Source organism: Parus major, chromosome 2, assembly GCF_001522545.3.
Source record: "Parus major isolate Abel chromosome 2, Parus_major1.1, whole genome shotgun sequence".
NCBI classification, from domain to species: Eukaryota; Metazoa; Chordata; class Aves; order Passeriformes; family Paridae; genus Parus; species Parus major.
This window is the reverse complement of record NC_031769.1, coordinates 108,713,180-108,735,797: the sequence shown is the minus strand read 5'-3', so window position 1 is coordinate 108,735,797 and position 22,618 is coordinate 108,713,180. Positions and strand designations below refer to the sequence as shown.

General features: G+C 38.9%; 1 protein-coding gene across 2 annotated transcripts in view; it reads right to left on the bottom strand.

The window, feature by feature from the left end:
• Positions 1–308: 308 nt before the first annotated feature.
• ASXL3 (ASXL transcriptional regulator 3) overlaps positions 309–22,618 on the bottom strand; it is a 125,867-nt gene continuing 103,557 nt past the window's right edge. For both annotated transcript variants that reach the window (XM_015618583.2, XM_015618585.2), the window contains 4 exons: positions 19,769–19,865; positions 19,186–19,291; positions 11,352–13,293; positions 309–8,964 (listed from right to left, as the gene is read on the bottom strand). In XM_015618583.2, coding sequence (XP_015474069.1) covers positions 5,290–8,964; positions 11,352–13,293; positions 19,186–19,291; positions 19,769–19,865 — 5,820 coding nt within the window. In that variant the 3' untranslated portion in view covers positions 309–5,289. The remainder of the gene's footprint in view (positions 8,965–11,351; positions 13,294–19,185; positions 19,292–19,768; positions 19,866–22,618) is intronic.

The following is a 22,618-nucleotide window of genomic DNA, read 5'->3' as shown; positions in this document are numbered from 1 at the left end:
AGGCAAAGTACTAAAATACACCCAGCACAAACTACCCAAAGTTATATAATCACTTTCATCCACAAACTATTCTACTTAAACAACTTAGTATACAGCATCTAGTTTTATTTTACTACTATAAGATGATTAATACTCTAATTGCATCAGAAGTCATTCAAACTGTGCCTTACATCATCATCATTGAAAAATCCTTCACAAAGGGCTGATTTTTCTCACACATTTCTAGTTTATCAACCCATATATACAACAGATGTGCACAAGGAGGATCTCCTAAGACACTGAACATAAAATAAATTAAACAAATGACAAATATTATTTTATCTCTTTATTTTTTTTTTCCCCAGAATATTTTAATATTGAAGCCCAAGTTGTTATTTTCAAGGGACAGGGAAGGGGGAAAGGAAAGGGAGAAAAGTTATGAAGACAAATTATTTTATTTAATTTATGATTTTGTGAATGGTCATTTCTGTAGGCAACAAAAGGTCGTTTTCTTAAAAAAAATAATAAAACAAACAGCACCATTAAAGAAAGCATGATCCCTGAATTCTAAACAAAACACTGTCTTGAAACACAAAAAATTGCTAAATGCTTGTTTCACCCTGTCACATCTGGTGGGGTAACAAAGCAAAGCATAACAGCATTAAACTGTAGCAATCTTGCTGAAACCAACTACACCCCCTTCTGAAAATTCAGAGAACCACTTTCTGAGCTTGTCCTGTGGGAATAACATTTTCTTTGGTAGAGGACTGAAGGAGGGTATTTACTTCACTGAATGCAGATAGAAAAAGTATCTATGCACATTAGGGATCTCCCCAATAATTCTGTATTTCTCATGCATGTTAGGTATGAGTGGATTTCACATTGCTGTTATACTGCAGGAGTAATACTGCCCTATAAAGGCATAGAATGGCTAATGTTGAACAGATGTAAACATTCAGAATACTGACAAAAAAAACCCCCATACACACAAAAAACCCTGTACTGAAAACATGAACTGAGTTAAGTTTCCATAAAGCAGAAAAAATATTTTACAGCAGTACAAGAGAATTATGGCAACAAAGTAAAGCACTTTTCTTGTAACATTCATGAACAGTACAAATACAACAAAGTTATTCTACGGACTAAATTATTCTTTAACTATCAAATATAGTACAAAGCGAAATATTATGTGCTATAAAAGAAGCAGCTCCTTAAATTAGACTAAAAAATGCTTTTCTTTTCTTTTCGTTGGTTTTACAGTGACAAAGCATGATGACCGAAGACAACAGGATTTCATAGATTCAGAAACATTTAGCTACACAGGTCCATGATAAAGCCACTGAGTATTTTGCTGCTTCCCCCCCAGTGTTCCGCAGAGCCGCGGAAGATGAGCCGCTGCGCTGCCGCCAGGAGACTGCAGAAGTCATTCAGTGTTCAGAGCAGGGCCCTTCATGTGCGTCAGCTAAAATGATCCCTTTTGGTGACACTCCTCAGCTCATCTCGAGTGCTTATCCTGGTACTTCACCACACCTTGGAGAAACTGCTAAACCAGAGGCTACAACAACGATTCTGAAATTGTGCGTGTGTTCATAAGGGGAAGGGGGTGCAGCATAAGGTAATTTTACTTCAGAAATTGCATTATAAAGCACCATATGCACCAGCTTAAAAACTGTGCAAGGAATTGCAGGGCCCTGAAAAACCATCTGCACGTTCTGTAGCTTACCCTGACAACATGCACCACCCTCAAGAAGAAAGTCTATAGTACAGAGAATATACCTTTCGCTTTATGGCTCAACCTTTATTTTTGTCTTTTAAATGCTATTTTGTGTACTAGATCTCAGCAGATAAATAAAATGCAAACAGGGAGCATCCAGTTCACCATTTCTGAATTACTTTTTTAAACATTATTTCAAAGGGAGTTTCTGCTTGGAAAATTATTTCAGAACAGAAACACACAAACACACTCACTGCAAATGCCCTAATGTTATCTGCATATCTCACAGGTATGCAATTAAAACAATAAAGAGGGAGGAAAGAAAAAAGGGTTTCTCCCTCTCGCCCAAAAGTGCTGCTCCAGGGGTAGGAGTAGGGGGACAATTTTGGAGATTAAAAATAAAGAAAAAAAAGGTAAATTATACATGCCGGACACTGGGACACATACGTACGCACACACAAACACAGAGCAGTGTGTTCTTAAGTAATTCTTTCACCACTTTTCAGTGCATAAACTATTAACAACCCACGGTGCAAATGGCATGGTCATTGGAAAACACGATGACATTGGGCCTGAAACCTGAACAATCAAACAACAACAAAAAGGAGTAATTCAAAATTAACGTCTAAATGTGACTGGGTTCTTACCAAAGGCCTAGTGCTGCTCTCCCCTAAGCATTTATGTGATACCAAAATCCACGTAAGGTTTTCAGTCACGCTAGGATTCCGTCAGGCTCTCACACCACCGTGGTTGCTTTTGAGTATTTTCATACCCTAAACCTAATCCGTAACAACGCTTCACCACTGTTGCTAACTGATTGCTTTTTCCTGGTGCAACTCCAATGACTCAAAAAATGAAAGGAATGGAACTGCACTATGGAAGAGTTTTGTAAGTTGTGTAATGTAACATAGCACCATCCAGTCTAATGCCATTTTAAATACATTTTATCATGACGTCACACATGCAAGTTGTAATCCTGATACAAAAATGACAATACGACATGAATGAGTGACCTAGCACATTTGTCACACTCTTACCCTTCAAACAAAGGAAAACTGTGTTGTGGCCGGAATTTATTTCTGTATTATGTCAGTCAATACAAGAACTATTTCAAGATGCAAGTACAAACAAATATTGACTTATGTGCTGTGGACAGGAAAACCTGAGCTAGAAATAAGGATTCCCAGCAGGCTTATATAAACATACGTAAATAGAAGTCTAAGACTGGTCGCTCTCTTTTTCTTTTTTTTTTTTTTTTAAATAGAAGATCCTAGCTCTACCAAGTATAAATACAATGCAATACAATTCCAATACAAAGGCTCCTCAACTATGAATCTGATATACATTAACTGACTACACTCATGTTTACTCATGAGTATTCCCCAGTCGCTGTTTCGCCAGTCGCTGGCACAGCAGTGGATGCTAATTTTCACTTGGTTACTTTTAGGTTTTTGCTTGGCTGGCTTATTTTCCTACCAGAAGACCTGAAAGTGCTGAGAAGCCATTCCTTAGTTCACATGTCATATTAAGGAGCACTTTTGTATAGAAAAAAAATGTATTATTGTATCAGCAACAAATTTGTTAGTTATTACAAATGGCCTTTGTACCACACAGTGTCAAAAATAATATTGATATGTTGCTAATTACAATAAAAGAGAACATCAAGGTGCACCATAGAGCTTCCTATGACAGGAATGTATGTTGTAGATATTCCAGCTTACTTTTAAGACAACAAACGGCATTTATCATGTTGGTGAAAATGGTCCCGCAAGAAAATAAATATAGTTCCTTCATTCAGCAGAACCTCACTAATACGTCCCCGAGTCAGGGAGACCAGTTACAGCTGATGAGAAGTACACAAACAAAGATCAGATTAAAAAGTATGATCTAAAATACAGCATACTTTTCATTTCCTAAATGTAGCTCTGTCATTAACATTAGTATTTCAGAATGCAACAGTTCACTGCACGATGAAACCAAGCAGTCTTACTCACACATTCTTACTACATTGCTCTCTTAAACCTGTGCAAGGAAAATCGGTTTTCTTAGGCAGGCTGTAAGGTCTTAGGATTAGTGAGGTTCTACTGTGATGGCAACAGATAAAAAAACATTTCTCTTGATGCTGACATTTGGCCAACCACATATTGGCAGATAGATGACTTGAACTCCACATGTTGTGTTCTCGAAGTGGGAGTAAGAAAAACCCAAGGTGTTTTATCTCCCCAGCAACTGCATGTGCTTTGTCCCTTTATAATATTTTCCTTTTAGGTGAATAGGACTCAAAAATCACCATTTTTCTTTTCTGCTGTTATGGTGGCTAGCACATCTGGAACGCAGCTATAGTCCTGAATGTAAATACAGTACTGGATAACTACTGAAGGTTATTTAAAGATGCAGTATCCCTTTAAAAAATACATTTTGCTTCCAAATTTCTAAAAGGGGTCTGACTTCCTTTGAGAAAAAAAAGTCGGTGTTGTAAGTACTTCTAAGAATTACTTTAAAGGGCAAAACTCTCAGATGCTATTTAAATAGAGTAACTCACATAAGAGGAAAAAGAAATTATAAGCCAACTTTCAACCAATATGCAATTAAAATCTTTCCTTATTCATTCATCAGAAGAATACATCATTTTTAGGCCACAGAAAGGCTACAACCTTGAGAACAAATAACCTATGTTTGACCTTATTTTTATATAAAATTGGGACTTAAAAACCTAATGGACAGATAAGAGAGACAAATATAAATAAAGACCATTTGAGTGAGAAACAGGAAGAGAAAAGAGGTTTCTAATCTCCAGCAGAGAAGTTACTTTCTCCAGACTCCACTGAAGCCAATGTGTTTCCAGTGTTGGTCCCGCTAACTCACCACACATACAAATCTTTCTCAAAGAATCAACAAAGAAGAGATGATGAGTAAGATTTGAGTTCCACAGTCCCTGGCAGGCACATAAGGAAACTTCTCTAGCAATCCAAATTCCTCTTTTAAATTTCTTTTGTTAGGTGAAGTGATATATTTTAGCCCTAGATAGTGAAAGTCAATTGAAGAAAACAACTTTGTCAGCAGAAAGACTGCAAGCTGACTTAGAAGCTACGATGGTCGGCACCCCGCACCTTGCCACTACCCCACTCACACCAGTTGCTATTCAGTGTGTTATTCATTCTGCATAGTTACTCCACTTCTTACAGTGCTATTCTTCCACTGATCTTTAACCTGCAGCTCGTATCAACTATCAAACAGTGGAGAAAAAATGTGCTGCACTTTGTGCAAATAAATAGAAGCTACGAATGACATGCATTAATGCATTTTTTTTTTTTTTTTAGCACAGCAACAGAGCTCATAGATGCTTCAGTAACAAGGTTATATTTTTTTTACACTACTTCTACAGGTTTCCTCTTCTTCCCAGAAAATGGCACTCAGGCAGAATAACTAAGTTCTGAAAGCACCACGTAGAAGAAAAAAAAAAAAAAAGTTTTTAAAAAAAAAAAAAATCAATCCACTAATTGCAAACCATTAGTGGCCTAAACTGTTCCAATTTCTCTGTTCCTTTGTCCTGTTCTCCCACGCTGATAAGGGATACTGCATCTTTGACTCAGCTCCTACCGCACCACCAGACAAGCTACACACAGTTTGGAAGGCCCTATGCAGTCATCATGACAGAAGGCTCCGCAGCCTTTGCACACGATCATGGCTTTCAGCCTGCAGGAGCATTTCAGTTCCAGCTCATCGGCGTTGCTGCTGTCAGCAAATTTCTGAACCGGGATCTGCGCGTTCTGGTTAGACAGGCCTGTGGCAGTGTTTGAACCACTTCCTAAAATCCCAATCGACTTCTCAATTGCAGATGCTGCCCTTTTGAAACTTGTGCTACCAAAGTGTATTGTTGGATAATTTCCACAGAGCTGCTGCTGCTGCTGCTGTGGGTGCTGCGTCTGTATTTTCTGAGCAGCAAGTTGGGTAAAAGGCTTCTGTGGCTCAGAAAGTAAATAGGAAGAGAAATCTGCATTTTTTAATGCAAACGCTTTTAACTGTTCTTTCACTTCGTTCTGATCATAGGAAGCTTGTTTCATGCCCAGTTCGCAGCTGCTGCTTAAACCTTCCTCAAAAGAAATAGGTTCAGATTTTATATTGCTACAGATGCTTGCTGGCTGAGGCCAACTAAGTCTTTTAGTGGTTTCCATAGTAACTGTCGGTTGTTTTTGATCAGAGGGGACTTCTGCATTTGGGTGAGGAGGGGGAGGAGGTGGCAGGGGCGGAGGGGGAGCAGGGGGATGCGCTAATGTTTTACTCTGCAGAGTTTGAGAGGCACTGGCAATGTCATCACCTTCCTTAATTTGAATATTAGGGGAAAACACACTTCCTAGCCTCAGCTGGTTAGCTGCTGTAGAAATGTTCACGTCTCCCAAACCCTTCTGTTCCAGGTGTCTGCTAAAAGCAAATGCGTTGCAGCCAGGTGGGCCTTTTGAAGTAGTTTGCAACAAAGCTGCCGTAGGAATGGGGCCTCTTGCAGCCATGGACATTTGGTAAAAATGCTGTCTGTGTGAGGTACTGGCTTCTGCGTGAAAGCTGCCATTTTTATCAATGTGAAATAAGCTCTGCTGGAAACTGCATGAAGGCAACGGTCTCTTCTGCTGCTTGATCTCTGGGCTGTGAGCGATCCGGCTCTGAATGGCGTGTTTGTTAAGCCACTCCTGCTTAAATGGCTGTCCGTGCCCTAGCTGATTCATGCTGGAACTAATTACACAAGGAGCCACTTTAACATCTGTGTCCATTGACACCTTCCCAGGCTCACATTTAATTTGAGCATGTTCCCCTATAGTCCTGGCCATCCTCTTTTTCGGATGGTTTTCACGCTTTCTGATTTGTAGCGGGGCTATGCTGCCTGCTGTGAATCCTTTACCATCTGGATTAGGAGAGTTGGAAGCATGTTCAACAATATTTCTCTCGGCCACTACTGTTTTACATACTGAGGTAGTTTGCAAAGGCAAGGGAAGCCTGTTAATTTCTAGTTTGGCTCCTGATCTGGGCTGCGGCAGCACTTTTTCTAAAGGCAGATTGCCTTGCAGTAACTGTGTCACTAAGGGATTGTTGGCCTCCACTGACGACAAGCGACAGCTAGAGCCCCCGGCACTCGTAACTCTCTTTAGGGTTTCTGTTGTCAGGGACAGGGAGTCTTCCATGGAGTCTGCGATGGATGTCTTGGAGGTCTGCGGTGGCTGCACACTCGTGGCTATTTCTGCAGTCTGGGCAGGCATTTCAGGTCCTGTAAAATCCTCGGTGTCCATCCTGAAGCACTTGTCAGACTCATTAGTTTCCGATTTAACAGGAACAGCAATGCTTGCCAAAAGACTCCTAGATTGCAGTTCTGACATTTGTGTGTAACTGGAAGGTTCGCTTTTGACATTTTTCAAACAGTTTTGCTCTGCGTATTCCTTATGCTTACCAGAAGTAAGATGGCTGACCACTGGCTGGTCTGTACTCATTGCCTCCTCATCACGCCAACAAATTCTATTGTTAGTGCTGTACTGATTGGCACAGGCAGCATTGGCTTCATTTTTCAGAGCTGAAGGACCTCTTAGTTGCTCAGCAAAGCCTTGGCTGGTATTCACCACCTCAATTAATTTATCTTGAGGAGCAAGAGGCACTTCTCGAAGACTTGAACAACCTGCCTGCAAGTTTTTGCTGTCTTGCTTTGCTGTAATGGCGATAAAGCTGGAACTGTGCTCAAGGTTTTCATTAGCGACCACTTCAGGCCTGCTTATGACAGACACCTGAGGACAGGCTATACTTTGTAAGGCAGCTTCTGTCCTTACAGGTCTGCTCTGCAGGTCAACGCTGTTCTCTGCGTTTTCAATAGAGGAAGAAAGTGACAGGCTTGAATTCTGGTTTGTAGTGTGGTCAACAATGACTTTACAAGGTATAGACCTATTCATGGCCGTTTGCGTAAAGCTCAGTGGGTGAGATTTACTAGAGAGATCCATCCGGCTTCGCGCCCCAGAGCTTTTTTCTAAGAGATCAGCATTCAATTTAGTAGTGTTATCATAAGAGCTTATTGTCACCATGTTACCAGTAAACATTGAAATGGGTGGCCTTGCAACAGAATCTGCTGCTGCAAGGGCCTCACTGCAACTTAAAGCTGACCTGACGGTAGTGTGGATGGAGACAGTGCTCTGCTCGCTACACCCGGTTATGGCTATCTTATCAGGAGGAAATCTGTTGGTAGTCCCCACTGGGGGAATTAGTACAGAACTACCAGAGAGATGATTTGGCAAGTTACTTGTAATAGATGAAGCTGGCACAGTGGCATAATGACCGGAGACTGCGTTATTCACATTGCTACTGGGTACTGGCAACCTTTTGTCATCGATGGCGTTTGATAAGACTGTGTTGTCTATGGAGACCGGTACATTACTGTTATCAATACATTTTGGTCCAACAGTTATGCATGGAGTATCAGCCCCTTGGATGGTTTTCAGCATATTTATATTACAGGCTGAGATCGCTGTGTTTGCGCTGTCAACAGACATTAACACAGAGGATTTATCAACAGAACTTGCAAAAGAAAGTTCTTTAATTGCTCCAGACATAGCAGTGCTGCAAACACACACAGAGACTGAACTTTTATTATAAAGCACTGGCACACTGTTACTTTCAGTAGAGGTAGATGAAATAATTTTCTCACACAATTGTGGCACAGGTATGTTTTCATCAGAACTGTGCACAGATATCTCAGTAGCAGTTTCTGGTAATGTAGCTGTGTTAAGGGACTGCTGCAATAAAGTGGTGGTCTCACGGTGATGAGAAGACTTGTTGCTAGGGGACCTGCAGTTAGGATTAACTATAATGACACCAGTAGAACCTTCAATCTTTGTGTCAGTAGTCGTTGGTATCTCCAGAGATGAGGTACTACTTTCCTTTGAGCTGAACTGTGACTTTGATTCTTTATTAGTCTGGAGTAAATGAGCTCTGGCTTGATGCTTTGCAAATAGCTTGGCCTTTGTTTGCTCCTTGATGTGTGCCAGTGTTCTTGTCTTTCCACCTTCGCATGGGGTCCCCATTGCGCCAGAGACTATGCTGGCAGCTGCTGCCACGGCTGCTGCAGCTGCAGCTTCTCTTTGGGCTCTTGCTTGCTGAGCTCTTGCTTTGATATCTGCAAGAGTTCTAGCCCCAGTGTTTCTCCCACTGCTGACTGAAGTACTTGGGGAAGCTCGAGGTTCTGGTTTAGAAACAGGTTGGCTCTTGATGATAAAAGGTGGTCCAATTTTTGAAAGCTGAATCTAAAGAAAAAGAAAAAAAAAAACCAGTAAATTTTATTGAGATCATCAACTTACTAAATTAACTAGCTGTCTCTTTAAGGGTCAGAGAAAGGTAATGAAAGAAATTACTGTTAATGCAGGTGGACAGAAAACTGCTAAAACTTAATGATATTTATGCTTCAATATTTTATCATCCTCCAGCATGAATAACTGACACCTGTATTAGCCTACTCACACTGATCCTTCTGACAGGAAGAAAGATTGAACTGGACAACAACATGATGCTTATCAGACACAATTTGTCAGACCTGTTTTATATTCAGTGCATCTACCTGAGATGATCAGCAAGCCTCCTGCAGTGATACTGTACAAGAACCTGCAACCAGCCCCTTCCTCAAACAAGTGAAAAAGTAAGGTTCATGTAGGGAACCTTTCTCTTTGGTCTCCAGTGATTAAGACATCAGGAACTGCCTGTGTTTTGCTTATAAACCAGACAATAAATCTTGCCATTAGATAGGATGCAGTGGTATCTCCATGGAGCCTGTTTCCAAATTCCATGATGGAGTATTTAAGAGTAAAAGAAGTGAGTCACTAAAGGATACGCTTTTCCTTTCCTCACTTGCATTTTTAAGAGATTCTAGAACATCCCTGGATAACTCTTACATTACTGCACTTCAAAAATTAAATCCTCAAGACTATAAATAATAAACTCACAGATAATAAAAAATTAAATACCTAGCACTTTAAGCAAAATAATAACCTGTAAAATAACCCGGAATTATTAGGATGTTTCCAATTAGACATATAGTTTTACAGGATTAAGAAACTTTGAACCACTTTGTAACTCATACACTCTCTCAGGACGCCCCAAGGCTGGCATAAAAAAAAATTAAATTTCTTAAAATGGACATATGTCTACTGGCTATCCCTAGCAATAGGACTTAGTGGTTAATGCCATGACTTATCTTCTGAAAGGAACTGAGAAGAAAAGTAGGTAGTATTTGTGGAAAAAGTAGTTATAAGACATGATGGGAAGGGACAGACATGTAGCAAAATGACTTAATAAAACCGGGGTTCTTTTTCCTCCTTTAATTCCAAAGGATAGGGCTTTGTTGGTGAGATGATACAAAAGCCAAATATTTGCTATACAAAAAGCATACTAGAATTGACTGCCCACAATTCTTAAACACATTCTGCTTTTGCTTTCAGGAGCAAGTCTTTTCAGTTTCCACTTTGCATTACCAGAACTTCTAGAGCTCTAAGTGCTTGGTTATTTTTCTTCTTATTATTATAGTAATGACCTTTTTCTATTCCCTAGTGATCTATTTTCCTTTATACTTAGAGAGTTATTAGAATTTATTAGGCTAGATAGACACCTTCCAAATATGAAAGAATATCACTAAACTCAGAACGGGGCTAACTTCCAATTGCATCACTGCTCTTAAAAATAAATTAGCTGAAATATGCTTCTACACTAGTGATTAAAGCAGTTAGTCTATTTGCCCTCCCGGCCATATTAACAACGTTCAATGACTGCAGCAGTTAAAAATAAATGCAGGAAAGGGCATTTCTGAATAATCAGGAACCAGTATTGCAAAGTCAATGGCTTAAATGCAGTAAATTGGATCTTAAATTTGGCTGATGTCATCAAGTATGAAATTAAAAGGGTCAAATCATGGAGCCTATATATAACTGAATCTACAGAACTCTCTGTTATGAAAAAGACCCTTTTCAACTGAAATATACTTTCTTACATAGCAGAATAAAACACATAGAAGTGTTCGCTTAGGCGGTGTAATTTTTTACCTTTTGCTTTGCCATTAACAAAGGTATCTATGCATATATAAATTAGATACTTCCAGATCAGATCAGATAGGTCTCTCTTTCCAGTTAATTCTACAGGGAAATATTATTTTGCAGCCTATCCCAAGCCTTGAGCTTGCAAAAGGATCTTGCAAAAGGAACTATTCCAACTCTTGGTTCTCTTGTTGGATTAAGGTGCTGCTTGTTTTTTCTAAGTGCTGGTTATGGTAACATTTATTAGTCATGCTGGCTGGAGAAGACATCCACAGAAGAACAAGCAAAAAATACAGATGGGCAATTAGAAAAACAAGTGCTGCATGTGACTGATGGGGAAGATCTTGAATTAGATTAAGCCATGGATCCTGGAGAGGTCTCCTGCACACAAAATAAATTTTTTAGCAAAGACCCCTACCAAACAACTGTAGATATATCTGTATCAGAAGTAATTTGGTGTGGTGGAAATGTCATAGTACAGCAAAACCATCAGTACTAACAGCCCTTATACATCCCCAAAAAGTACAGCATGCACTGTGCCTGGACGCAGTTCATAGAGGGACATAATAAACCTTTTGTTTCCAAGCCACCCTGTTTATTCATTACTTTACCTTAAGGGGTGGAACTCGGGGTTCCTCTCTGGGTGGCTGTTCTTTATCAGATGGACTTGTTGATGAAGCATTACGATTAGGCAGATCATCATCTATTCTAGCTCTCTTCTCTTTACAGATTCCAAAACCATGCTGTTCTGCTGTTTTCCTCTTTGGGATCTCTGGGTCTCTACTTTCATTTCTTGCTTCTGGTGATTTTGTGGGTTCTAAAGACTTGGAAGAATGTGAACTCTCCAGACGACTTTGGGTGCTGCCTGTTAGCTTGTGAGATTTACTTCTGCACACTTCAGAGAATGTAGCTTTCTCTAGAGATGAGGTATATAGTTTATCATGTGGCTTTGATGGAAGCAGTTCGATATTTTTGCCAAGTGATCCTTCTGATAAAACAGATACCTCTGAGGGCAAGAGTGTACCTTTCTTGTCACCTCTTTGCTGAACACTGTGATTTTTATTTTTGATCACCTCTGGAGGAGTGTGTTCTGGGATGGATGCAATGTAGGATTTCTCAATTTCAGAATGTGACTTAGATGGCTGATGACTGAGGTTTTTGCTTTGGGACTCTTCCAGTACTGAAGTATCAGATATAATTTTTAGTGGACCAACTTTCATATTTTCAGGGGCACTCTGAAGCTGTTTTGGCTGAACAAGATTCTCTTCTTGAACCACCTTAGGAATGACAGAGCTTTCTTCTTTCAGAGTGGAAAGGGAGTCTTCCAACAAACAAGGTGATTTCCTTTGTTGCAGAGAAAGTCTTTCGCTGCCTGGGGAATTAGAAACTGGAGATATCTCTGATGGAAGAGGCAAACTATTTGTCACAAATGTTTCAGAAGTTAGATGAACAGAGGATACTGAAGATGTTTCTGATGTTAAAGGCAAATCAGACATTGGAGATGTTTCTGATGTTAAAGGTAAATTAGAAGCTGGTGATGCCTCTGATGTTAAAGGTAAGTTTGACATCAAAGATGCTTCTGAGGTTACAGGTGAGGTGGACATCGGAGAGATTTCCGACATTAAGGATGTGTGCAAGTTTTCATCACTGGCCTTTTGCTGAATATCACCTTCAATGTTTTCAGAACTGGACACTTCAGATGAGCAAGCTGTTTCAAGAGATGCTGGAGTACAGGGTTCCTCTGAAGTCGACTGAGTGTCTCCTCCAGGAGAGGCAATACAAACTTCTGGACTTCCAGAGGAAAAGGAAGTTTCAGAAATGCAAGCATTCCCACACAACTGTTCCTCAGGGTCGCTATGAAGCTCCATATCCACTGCAATGCCTCCACCAGTGAACAAGGAGCCTTCCAGAGCAGCACTTTGCATTTCTGGCACAATTAGCTCTTTTGCAGACTCAGAATCCTTCTCAGCTGTACCGCTGACAGAGTTTGTGGATGAAGCTGATTGTGCTGGTGATATGCAATCCTCCAGCTGATCTATCACAACTGACATCTCCTCCTGAGGGCATTCTGACTTCAACTCTACTTTAATTTCAATGCGAGATACAGTATCAGTTACATCATTCATAATGACACAGGACTCAGTGCTGTCTGCAAGCTGCACTGCCTCTGTCTCCTCATTTGTGCCAGCTGGACTTACAGATTCCTCAGAAAACTCATGTTCTGGCTTATGGTTCTCCTCTTGGCATTCACAAATACTTGTCTCGACCTCTTCAGCAATTTCCTCCTGAATGACTGATTCCTCAGGTATCAGTATATCCTCAGAATCTGCTGTTAGATCCTTGACAGGAACCTGTTCCATACTACAATGAGATGGACTGTAATCTCTGTCTGGTAAAGGTGGAACTTTATCACCTTTCTCCTCTTGATCCTCAAAGTTTGCTTGCTTAGAAGGACCAGGTGTGCCAGAAGATCCACACAAAGAATTGCTTTCATCTTCGTCATTGTTCTGCACTGCAGTGAGCTTCGTTGATTCTCCTCTTGACATTCCCAACCTAAAGAAAAACAAAAATAAAATAGGTATTTCCACCACATTAAGGATAAGGGAATAGGCTAACCTTTCTGACCCACTTTTTTTATTTCAAAACAATATGTATTTTCTAGTTTAAAACAGTGCCTTGCTTAAGTGGTGGCTAAATAATTTATACACAGTTTTATGTATTTTGGAAACCTAACTACTGAGATTTTCTTACAAGTGCTAAAAACCGTGAATATTTTTAATGTAAGTGATCTCTCTGTTTACATTCTTGATTTTTTTGGGTTTTTTTGGGGGGGGTGAGGGGTTATTTTGTTTTGTTTTTTGCTTTTTTTGAAATACCAGCACAATATTGCAACATTGGTACAGCATCCATTGCAGAGGAAATGCGCAACTCCATCTTCTTCTAGTGGGAACAGTAATAAAGGAAATCCCTTTTTCCCTCCTTCACCTGCTTTTAGGGCCAACACAGACAGCAATATGACAGAAGTTTAACATTCTCAAGGAGCTAAAAGATACATATTTACAATCTATGCATTCATTCTCAGGCATGAAGTGCAAAATAACCATGTATGCTATGCATGCTTCTGAAGACTTTCTTACCTTTGATCCTGAACATACTAGTTTAAATAAAGTTGTATTACTTCAGCAGAATTAAAAAAAATCTACAAAAAAACCCAAAACAGAACTAAGGCCAAGAGATGAAAAAAATTTTTTTTTTTTTTTTAAATGTATATGCTCTGACATCCTCATTTCCTTCTATGGCCAGTGGGAGTACAGCCGTTCAGCATCTTTAGTTAGATTTTCCTAGCAGACTTTACGCCTCAGCAATTCCATAATAGTAGAAAATACACAAAAGCTTGGTGGGAGGCCTTAGAAGAAATTTCATGGTCTTAAGGATCTTCTAATCTCCTAAACAGATCACTGTTATCATTTTAATCAGAAAATAAAGAATAAAATGGAAACAAGCAAGCATAAAAGATATTCAGAAGCTATGGAAGCAAAATTGCTTGTCAGTGTGTAGCCAGAGGATACAGAGATACAAAGGCCTATTCAGATGAAAGCACAGAACACGTAAAAAACCAAAGTCTGCGGTTGAGCATTTTAAAAATACTGAACAGATGGATTACAGTGAGAGCTGTAAACACAAAAAATCCCCCCAAACCAGCCCAGCCTGGAACTGGCATCCCAAAAAGCATGCTTAATTATTAGTATTGTCTACCACTAGACACTGATAATGAACAAAGTCTCCCTATGCTATCAATACACTGAGGAAGGATCCTCTAGAGAGCAGTTCAGAGCAGCAAATTCACAATTCCCATGCTGAATGCATTTCAGAAGATGTGTCTTTCTTCTGTGTAGACTATAAGTTCCCAATACAGCCTAAGTATAGGTTATAAGTTTAGGTGAGCAAAGTTTAGTTTACCAAGGTTTTGGTGAGTAACTTCCTGTAAAATTCCTTAAAGTTATCTCAGGAAAATGAGAAGGGAAAAAAAATCCACTCCATTACCGAAAACTGAATCAATGGTCTATTTTCTCTAGCTGGGTTACATCATGAAAAGATATTGCTCGATGCTTATCTTTATGGATCGAAAATCAGCAAAGGAATGAAGGACAGGATAAAGGTGAATAAAAGTGTCACACAGACACTATACAAATACACACATTCTAGTAACATATTGAAGATAAAGAACTGTAAGGTAAATAAGATAAAGCAGATTAAGGCCAGCAGAACATGGACTGAATCTTAATAGTTTTTTTCAATATTGGAAACACTTCTATGTTGAAGAAGAAACTGAAGTAAAGAAAAAGGCTTTCTAAAGAAGAAGGCTCAAGATCAGCATGTTTAAGGCAATCTAAGATTGCAAAATAAACAGCTGATCTGTCTTCTCCCTTAGAGAAAAATCCCCCAAAGTTCACAAAACAGCACAAAAATATAAGTGCAGCAGCAAGCAGATTTCTATCAATGTGCTAAGGATAGGATTCAACTGGTAAAGTAACGGCACTCAGTCATCCAATGAAAAAACCCAAAAAAGCTAAGAAAGGATATATGAATGCTGATATTCTAGTGCTGTGATAAGTAGTACTAAGGGGAAATAAAACCAAAGTAAAGAAAGGATTAAATCAGCAATAAAATTTAGAGGTGGTCTACCAAAAATTAAAGCTTTGATCTAGCTGATAAGTATTATCCTGACATGTAACTCTCAAAAGTGAAAAAAGAAACACTATATTGACATAATAGAGTATAGCCCTTGCAATCTTGGGGCAACAAGCCAGAAGAATGTGGATTTGTAGCAACATGCATCAACTGATCTTGGATAAATGACTGCAGAATAAGATCTTGTATTTTGAAGAAAGTCAGAGAGAGGAAAAATGAACAAACATGAGGAAGTGGAAAAAGAACAAAAATGGATGGAAGTAAACTGCAACTGACAGTGCCCGATAAACAGTCTGGGTACAGATAAGAGCAAACACAAGATGCAATGTTTAGAGCTAACAAGGAAAAAGCACTCTAAAGTCTTTGATTGCCATCAACTGTGGAGTGTATAAAAATGTTTGCAGAGATTCTGCATCTATTAACGGTCCTTCTTTAAGCAGAAGGTGAGAATTGTATTTACTTATGGAATATTAGAAGATCAAATTCGCTTAAGTCACAGCAAAAATACTACTCTGATTGTAAAGTGAGCAAGTTAGCCTGCAAGACATTCATTTTGCAGGCAACACATGTGAGAAACAGCTCAGGGAAGCTTACAGATTCTGATAGTTCAGTCAAATCAACATAGCTAAAAAGAGACAAAGCCAAACCATACTGAAAGCTAGTTTAAAAACCAAAGTGAAAAAAGGTAAGAGAATCACAGAATCCCAGGATAACCTGAGTTGAAAAGGATGCACAAGATCACTGAGTCCAACTCCTGCCCCTGCACAGGACTGCCCCATGAACCAGCACAAGGTGGAAGCTACAGCAAAAAGCTGTCATTCAGTCAGTAAACAAAAAGGAAAAGCACTAAAGTCAAGACAGTACATCTCCCTACATAACAGCCAAGCAGAAGAATGCAAGTGAAACAATGCAAGCAGGGGAAAGGGCAGGGGGGACCAGATTCAGTACTTCAGACAAAATGGAAATTATGTGGAATATGACATTTTGTATAACAATGTTGATGTCAGAACCCTATGAAACCAAATGACATGTATCATCACAGACTGAGCAATTATCTGCCAAGCATTATGGTATCCAGCATTCAGCCAGCACAGCAGGACTGCTGGCTCTGCAGAATTATGAGCATCATTCTCTGTGCATGTGACAGTCATTTTTGATTGAGGAACTCCTGCATTGCTGGTAATAAACTTCTTGTGGAAGGCCCTATATACCAGCATCTTACACAGCTCTTTCCTCTACGAAAGGTTAGTCACCAGCTCTTCTCTTGATTTGCATAATGAAAAGCCATTATCTGAATGGCTAATGGTTCTTCATCTGAAAACCTAAGTAGTATTTTTTTTATACCAAAAGGATCAACACCTGGACTAAACTGAGGTCTCAAAGCTGTTTACTAAGAAATTAAGCACTTTACAATAAGACAGTCTGACACATTAAGAGCCTAGAATTTCCCTTCTATGTAAAGATATAGGTATCTTTAAATATCTTTTTTAGATATCTTAAAGATAAAGATATAAAGGTGCTGCAGAAAAAAAATACACCGTGGGAAAGCATCTAGCAAGGGTGCACAAAATAAAACACTAAAACAGATCTGTCCATTTCTCGGCTTGTTTTCACTACATTTCCCAGTGGTCCAAGGCAGTGGATTGTGAGAAGCAGTGGTGTTACTACAGAAACATTTTAGTTTAAGATAATCAGTTATATGAAGGGTTCCCTGTGCCCTGGATTTCTTAAGTGAAGAACATCTGACAGCAAAACTAAGATGACTTATGTAATGATGGTTCCCATGGAACAATTCTTCTGCCAAGTATTATGCATTTGATTAGTAGACAGTGAGGTAGATTGAGAACTGACTGAATGGCAGATCCCAGAGAGCTGTAATCAGTGACTTGGTGTATTTGGAGGCCCATTACAAGTGGTGTTCCCCAAGGTTCAATACTGGGCCCAATATAGTTTAACTTACTCATCAATGACTTGGATGAAGGGGTAGATGCCTCCTTACCAAGTTCACTGACAACACGAAACTGGGACAAGTGGCCAATACACCAGAGCCTGTGCAGCCCTTCAGAAGGACACTGACAGGTGGGAGAGATGGGCAGAGAAGTGTCTGAAACTCAGCAAATCCAAGTGCAAAGTCCTGCATCTGGGAAGGAATAACTCCAGGCACCAGCACAGGCTGGGGGCTGACCTGTTGGGAAGCAGCTCTGCAGAGGGCATGGGGGTCCTGGTGGACAACAAGCTGTCCATGAGCCAGCAGTGCCCCGTGGCCAAGATGGCCAATGGGATCCTGGAAGCATTAGGAAGAGCATTCCAGCAGGTTGAGGGAGGTGTTCTTGCCTCTCTGTTGTGCCCAGGTGGAGTGTTGTGTCCAGTTCTGGCTCCTTGGAGACAGACATGGAGCTTCTAGAGATGGTCCAGTGGAGAGCAATGAAGATGATTAAGGGGCTGGAGCATCTCTCTCAGGAGGACAAGCTGAGGGAGCTGGGCCTGTTCAGTCTTGAGAAGAGACAACTGAAAGGAGACCTCATCAATTTCTGTAAGTACCTAAAGGGAGAATGTCAAGAGGATGGAGCCAGGCTCTTCTCAGTGATGCCAGGCAATAGGACAAGACACAACAGGCAGAAACAGGTACAGGAAGTTCCATCTGAATGTGAGGAAGAACTTCACTATGCAGTGACTGAGCACTGGAACAGATTGCCCAGAGAGGGTGTAAAGTCTCCCTCACTGAAAAACTGCTTGAATGCAATCCTGTGTCATGTACTCAAGAATGACCCTGTTTGAGCAGGGAGCTTGAACCAGATGAGTGACTGTGGTCCCTTCCACCCTTACCCATTCTGTGGTTCTGTGATATGATTAAAGAATACTTTAAAATAGAAAGAAAAAATCAGTAATTTTTAAATAGCTAGTTTATATTTTATAATAAATTCTTAGTATTTTTAAAACCAGATGTATAATTCTAAGTATTGATGAATTTGCTTTTAAAAATGATTTCTAAAATGAAAATTATTGGATTTTGAGAAGACATGAATCTCCTTAAATTTTGGTATTTTTTAAATAATGAAGATAAGCACTAAATCTTCAGCTGCTGAAGAATGCCATCTCTGTATCATCCTCCTCAATGAAATTGTGCTGACTCACTCCAGTTGTGCACCTGGAGTGATACTATATTTAATTTTAGTCAGTTAAAGGTATTTATTTATTCTTTGCATCTCACTCCTAAAATTAGATTAGTCATTGTCACTTCTGTTTGTCTCTAACTAATACTTCTTCTATGTCACATATTCCCCTCAGGCCAAGGGCCATTTCAATCAAAAAATAAAAAAACTATTTGATTTTAGTAACTTTGCAAGTAGCTTAGAAAAAATAAAACAAATTAAAACATATTGCAGAAATAATGTTACTGGTCTTCTCATCCGTAGAAGCTGTATTTATATTTTACAGGAGGGAGGAATTACCCTAATGCCATCTTTTAAAAGATAATTAAAAAATATTCACGTGCTTGTGTCTTAAGCTCTCTTTGGAATGAATTTTTAAGCATGAGTTATGACTCCTTAAAAATGCAATTGTAATGCAATTGCAGACACGCAACTATAATTCTACCCACAATGTCTTATACTGGAGAAAGACTGCTCTTGATAACTGCTTTATTAAGTTTTACAGCATATGGCCATGCTATGTGAAGCATAGAATTATATTTTCATTTCCACCTAAAAGAAAATATAAAAAAACCCTCCTTTTATTTGCTTCAGTACTTACTTTTCACCATAAAACCTTTCAAAGAATTTTTCTTTCCAAGGTTCGGTTTTCTTTTCCTTTTCAATCTCTTGTCTGATGCGCAACTGCATTTCTGGTGTAAATTCTCCTAAAAAACAAATACTAACATATTGAATAAAAGTTGTCGAGGATTAATTCAATACGGGCAATTATAAATTGCAGATACAATGATGATGTCCAGTGACTTCTGATACAGTCACCCAACAATGCCAAATGAAAATAATGAAAACTGAAAGGGAGAGCGACGTAGAAAGATTTAATTTACCATATACCATCAGTATTTCAAAGGTATATTGGAAGGGTTTAGTTGCATGCATTCACGTTTCCAAGGCTGACAGTGATGAAAATACTTGTGGCTTTTTTTTTGTTAACTGTCAAAATAAGCTGCCACAGCAAGCTGCAAAAATGTACTCTAAATTCAAAATGGAATCAGCAATTTCTCTTTCGCTGAATTACCGGTCTATTACAGTTTCTATTCTAAAAGTATTTCTCAAATGTAGAAAAAGAGACATTCTTCATAAAAACAATTAACCTTGGGCAAACCTGAGAGCAAGCAGAGAGTTACCTTCTGCCAGCCGCTGTTTCCACCCTTGCGCTGCATATGCGAAGAACTCGTTATTTAGAGCGGAGCTACTGAGGCGCAAAACTCCATCGCTCCCCATCTAGAAAATAAGCCGATGGTAGCAGAAGATAGTGTCAGAAACAGCGTCAGCTAAGATCACATCAAAACAGAGTTTCAATTAGGGGAAATGGGGGAAGTGTAGGCAGTGGGAAGAACAAAATGACTACTACTAGAACAGCATTTTCACGATAGTCGTTACTGGAAATGGAAGTGAACTAATCCAGCATCAATGTGCTCTCTCCAGTCATAAGTGTTACTGATGATAACTCAGTTCACAGCTGATTGATGTGCTTTAATCACAGCCCTGTCTTGAGACTATGTCTAGAGGCATTGTATGCAATCAAAAATCAAGATCATTATTGTAGCTGTGCATCTGCCTGTAATATGGTACAAAACAAATTAATTAAATGCAATAAAGACAGTAACTTTGCTGCTTCTAAATAAACCTGATTCTCATGTTAGCTAATAAGCTGTATTGGCCAAAGTGTGGATGACAGGCATCCTTAATAAAAGGACTGATGAAAACTCAGCACTGAAACTGAAAACAGCTCTAGTCATAATTTTATAGGCATCAAAAATGAAATCTGTGGAAGAACATTAGAATTATTGGTATTTTCTACACCTGCCAAATATTCAATGATAAGACAACATTAAAAATCTTAATCACAGTATTTTCTACAACAATTTTTAAAAGTAATCCAACTATTGAGCTGTCTTTTACCATAAAACATAATATATATTTTCAGGTTTGTGAGGATATTTCTGTTTCCAAAGGAATTCTAATAATTGAAAAAAGTAATTATATGAAACAAATTAGCAGTAGGTATCACCTCTAGCATAATAAATAGACAGTAAAAAAAATTTAGCAAATTAAAAAGTGAGGAAACAGCAGTAAAGATAATGGTGCTAGAACACCCTCACTATTTTATTCCCTTCCAGGTAAGTAAGAGATAAATGTTTGACAATACTATTTGTAATCTAGCAGTAAAATCCAGCACATTTTCCAGCATATTAACAGATGTTTTAGCTAAGTATATCCCCTAGTTCTCAGTGCCTGTTTCAAACAAGAGCCAGAAACACACAGGCGTGCCAGAAACATTGAATGATATTTCGATGTAGCTATTTCATGGAGCTCTATATTTCACTGACAATACAGGCCCTATTTCGAGAAGTCTTTGCTAATTTACTTGTTGCCTAGTTGACATCTTGTCCCACAATTATCTCAGAGGAGCAAACCAGAAAAATGTGAAGTAGTATCCAGAGAAACAGCAATTAGCATGGAGTCTGAAATACAGGCATTGCTAAAGGCATTTGATTACAGTAAGAAAATAAGACATGTGTGGTACAGAGTTCCTCAGCAGAATATGAACCTCCAGAACTGCTGCCTGTGCTTTCCTGCTATATGGCACTGTTTTGCCAACATGTCATAGAAGTTGGATTTAAGTGGGTTGGATATGTAACGTTTCCATACATCTCATGATGTGGGTTATGGAACACATGCATATTAATTGCAGGTAGGCTATGACTAATGCTGAGACTAGAGGAAAACTGGAAAGAAACAGTGAAACGTGCAGCAGAAGCAGCAAGATAATAAAACCAGTGAGGTGAGAAAGGCGATAAAGAACATGTACCTATTGTACAAATCAAACTACTATGACACATTATCTTCTTCCTGCACAAATTAATTTTGCCAGAAATACTTAAATTCCACAATTAATACATTAAAGAAGGATTTTTAAATACCAGTCCCTCTTGCACTTAACAAACAAACTAGTATACTGTCAAAACCACCACTTACACAGTTTTCTAGAAAGGTCAGATGCAAAGTCACAAAGAAAAGAATCACAACTTACTCAACAAACAACTCTTTGTTCCTCTAAGAAAGGTGCTGAAGCTACCTTAAACTTCAACATAAATAGAGATGAAATGGAAACACTCACTTGCCAACGTACGTTTTACTCCAATCTTCATTAAATTCAACAGTTTTTCTCTAAGCAGTGTTTTGCAAAAAAGAGTCATACAGACATTAAATTCTAATAATATTTAACTACATTTAACTGCAGGCTGTGTTTGAAAGGAATGGACCTCCTGAAACTCCATGGCTCAGCTGATGACAAACAGTGTAGCCATATCACCAGCCAGATCAAAAGATCTCATTGGAAAGTAATGATTTGTGGACAATAATTTTCTGTTAAATGACCAAAATTATTCAATTTGTTCTAAGGTTACACCTCTATTAGATTTCATGCAAAGCTGGAATGTACCACAATAGGTGGAAAGAGATTGCCACTTGTCAGCAGCAATCCACTATCAGATTGCATTAAACATAATGTGAAACTGCAGCCAAGTGTGATTGAGCTATTTCACCGGGCTGCATAAATGAAGAGCATTATAAAAACTGCCAAGTTATATTACCATGTGAATACAAGAAGAAGAGTATTAGCTTTATTGTAGCTCTGTTTTTATAAGGACAGGAGAAAAGCAAGCTTTGCAGGAAGAGTTACCCCACCTTTTATTTTTGTTGGCTAATATACTTCAGAAAAAAAATATCTATGCTTCTGGGTGCAAATTTCTGAACAAAATTTCAAAAAGAAACTGTGAACCCCAAGCTAAATGCTAGGAAAAGGTCCAAACAAATTCAAATGTGATCTAGTTCACCTGAGAAAAAAGCACAGGCTGGAAATTCAGAAAATAAAGCAAATGTTAGCAAGGTCATGGGTAAAGGTCATTAGTTCTTGTGGACCAGAAAAAAATGCCAAGTAGTAAGTATCTGTAAAAGAAAAAAAGGAAGGG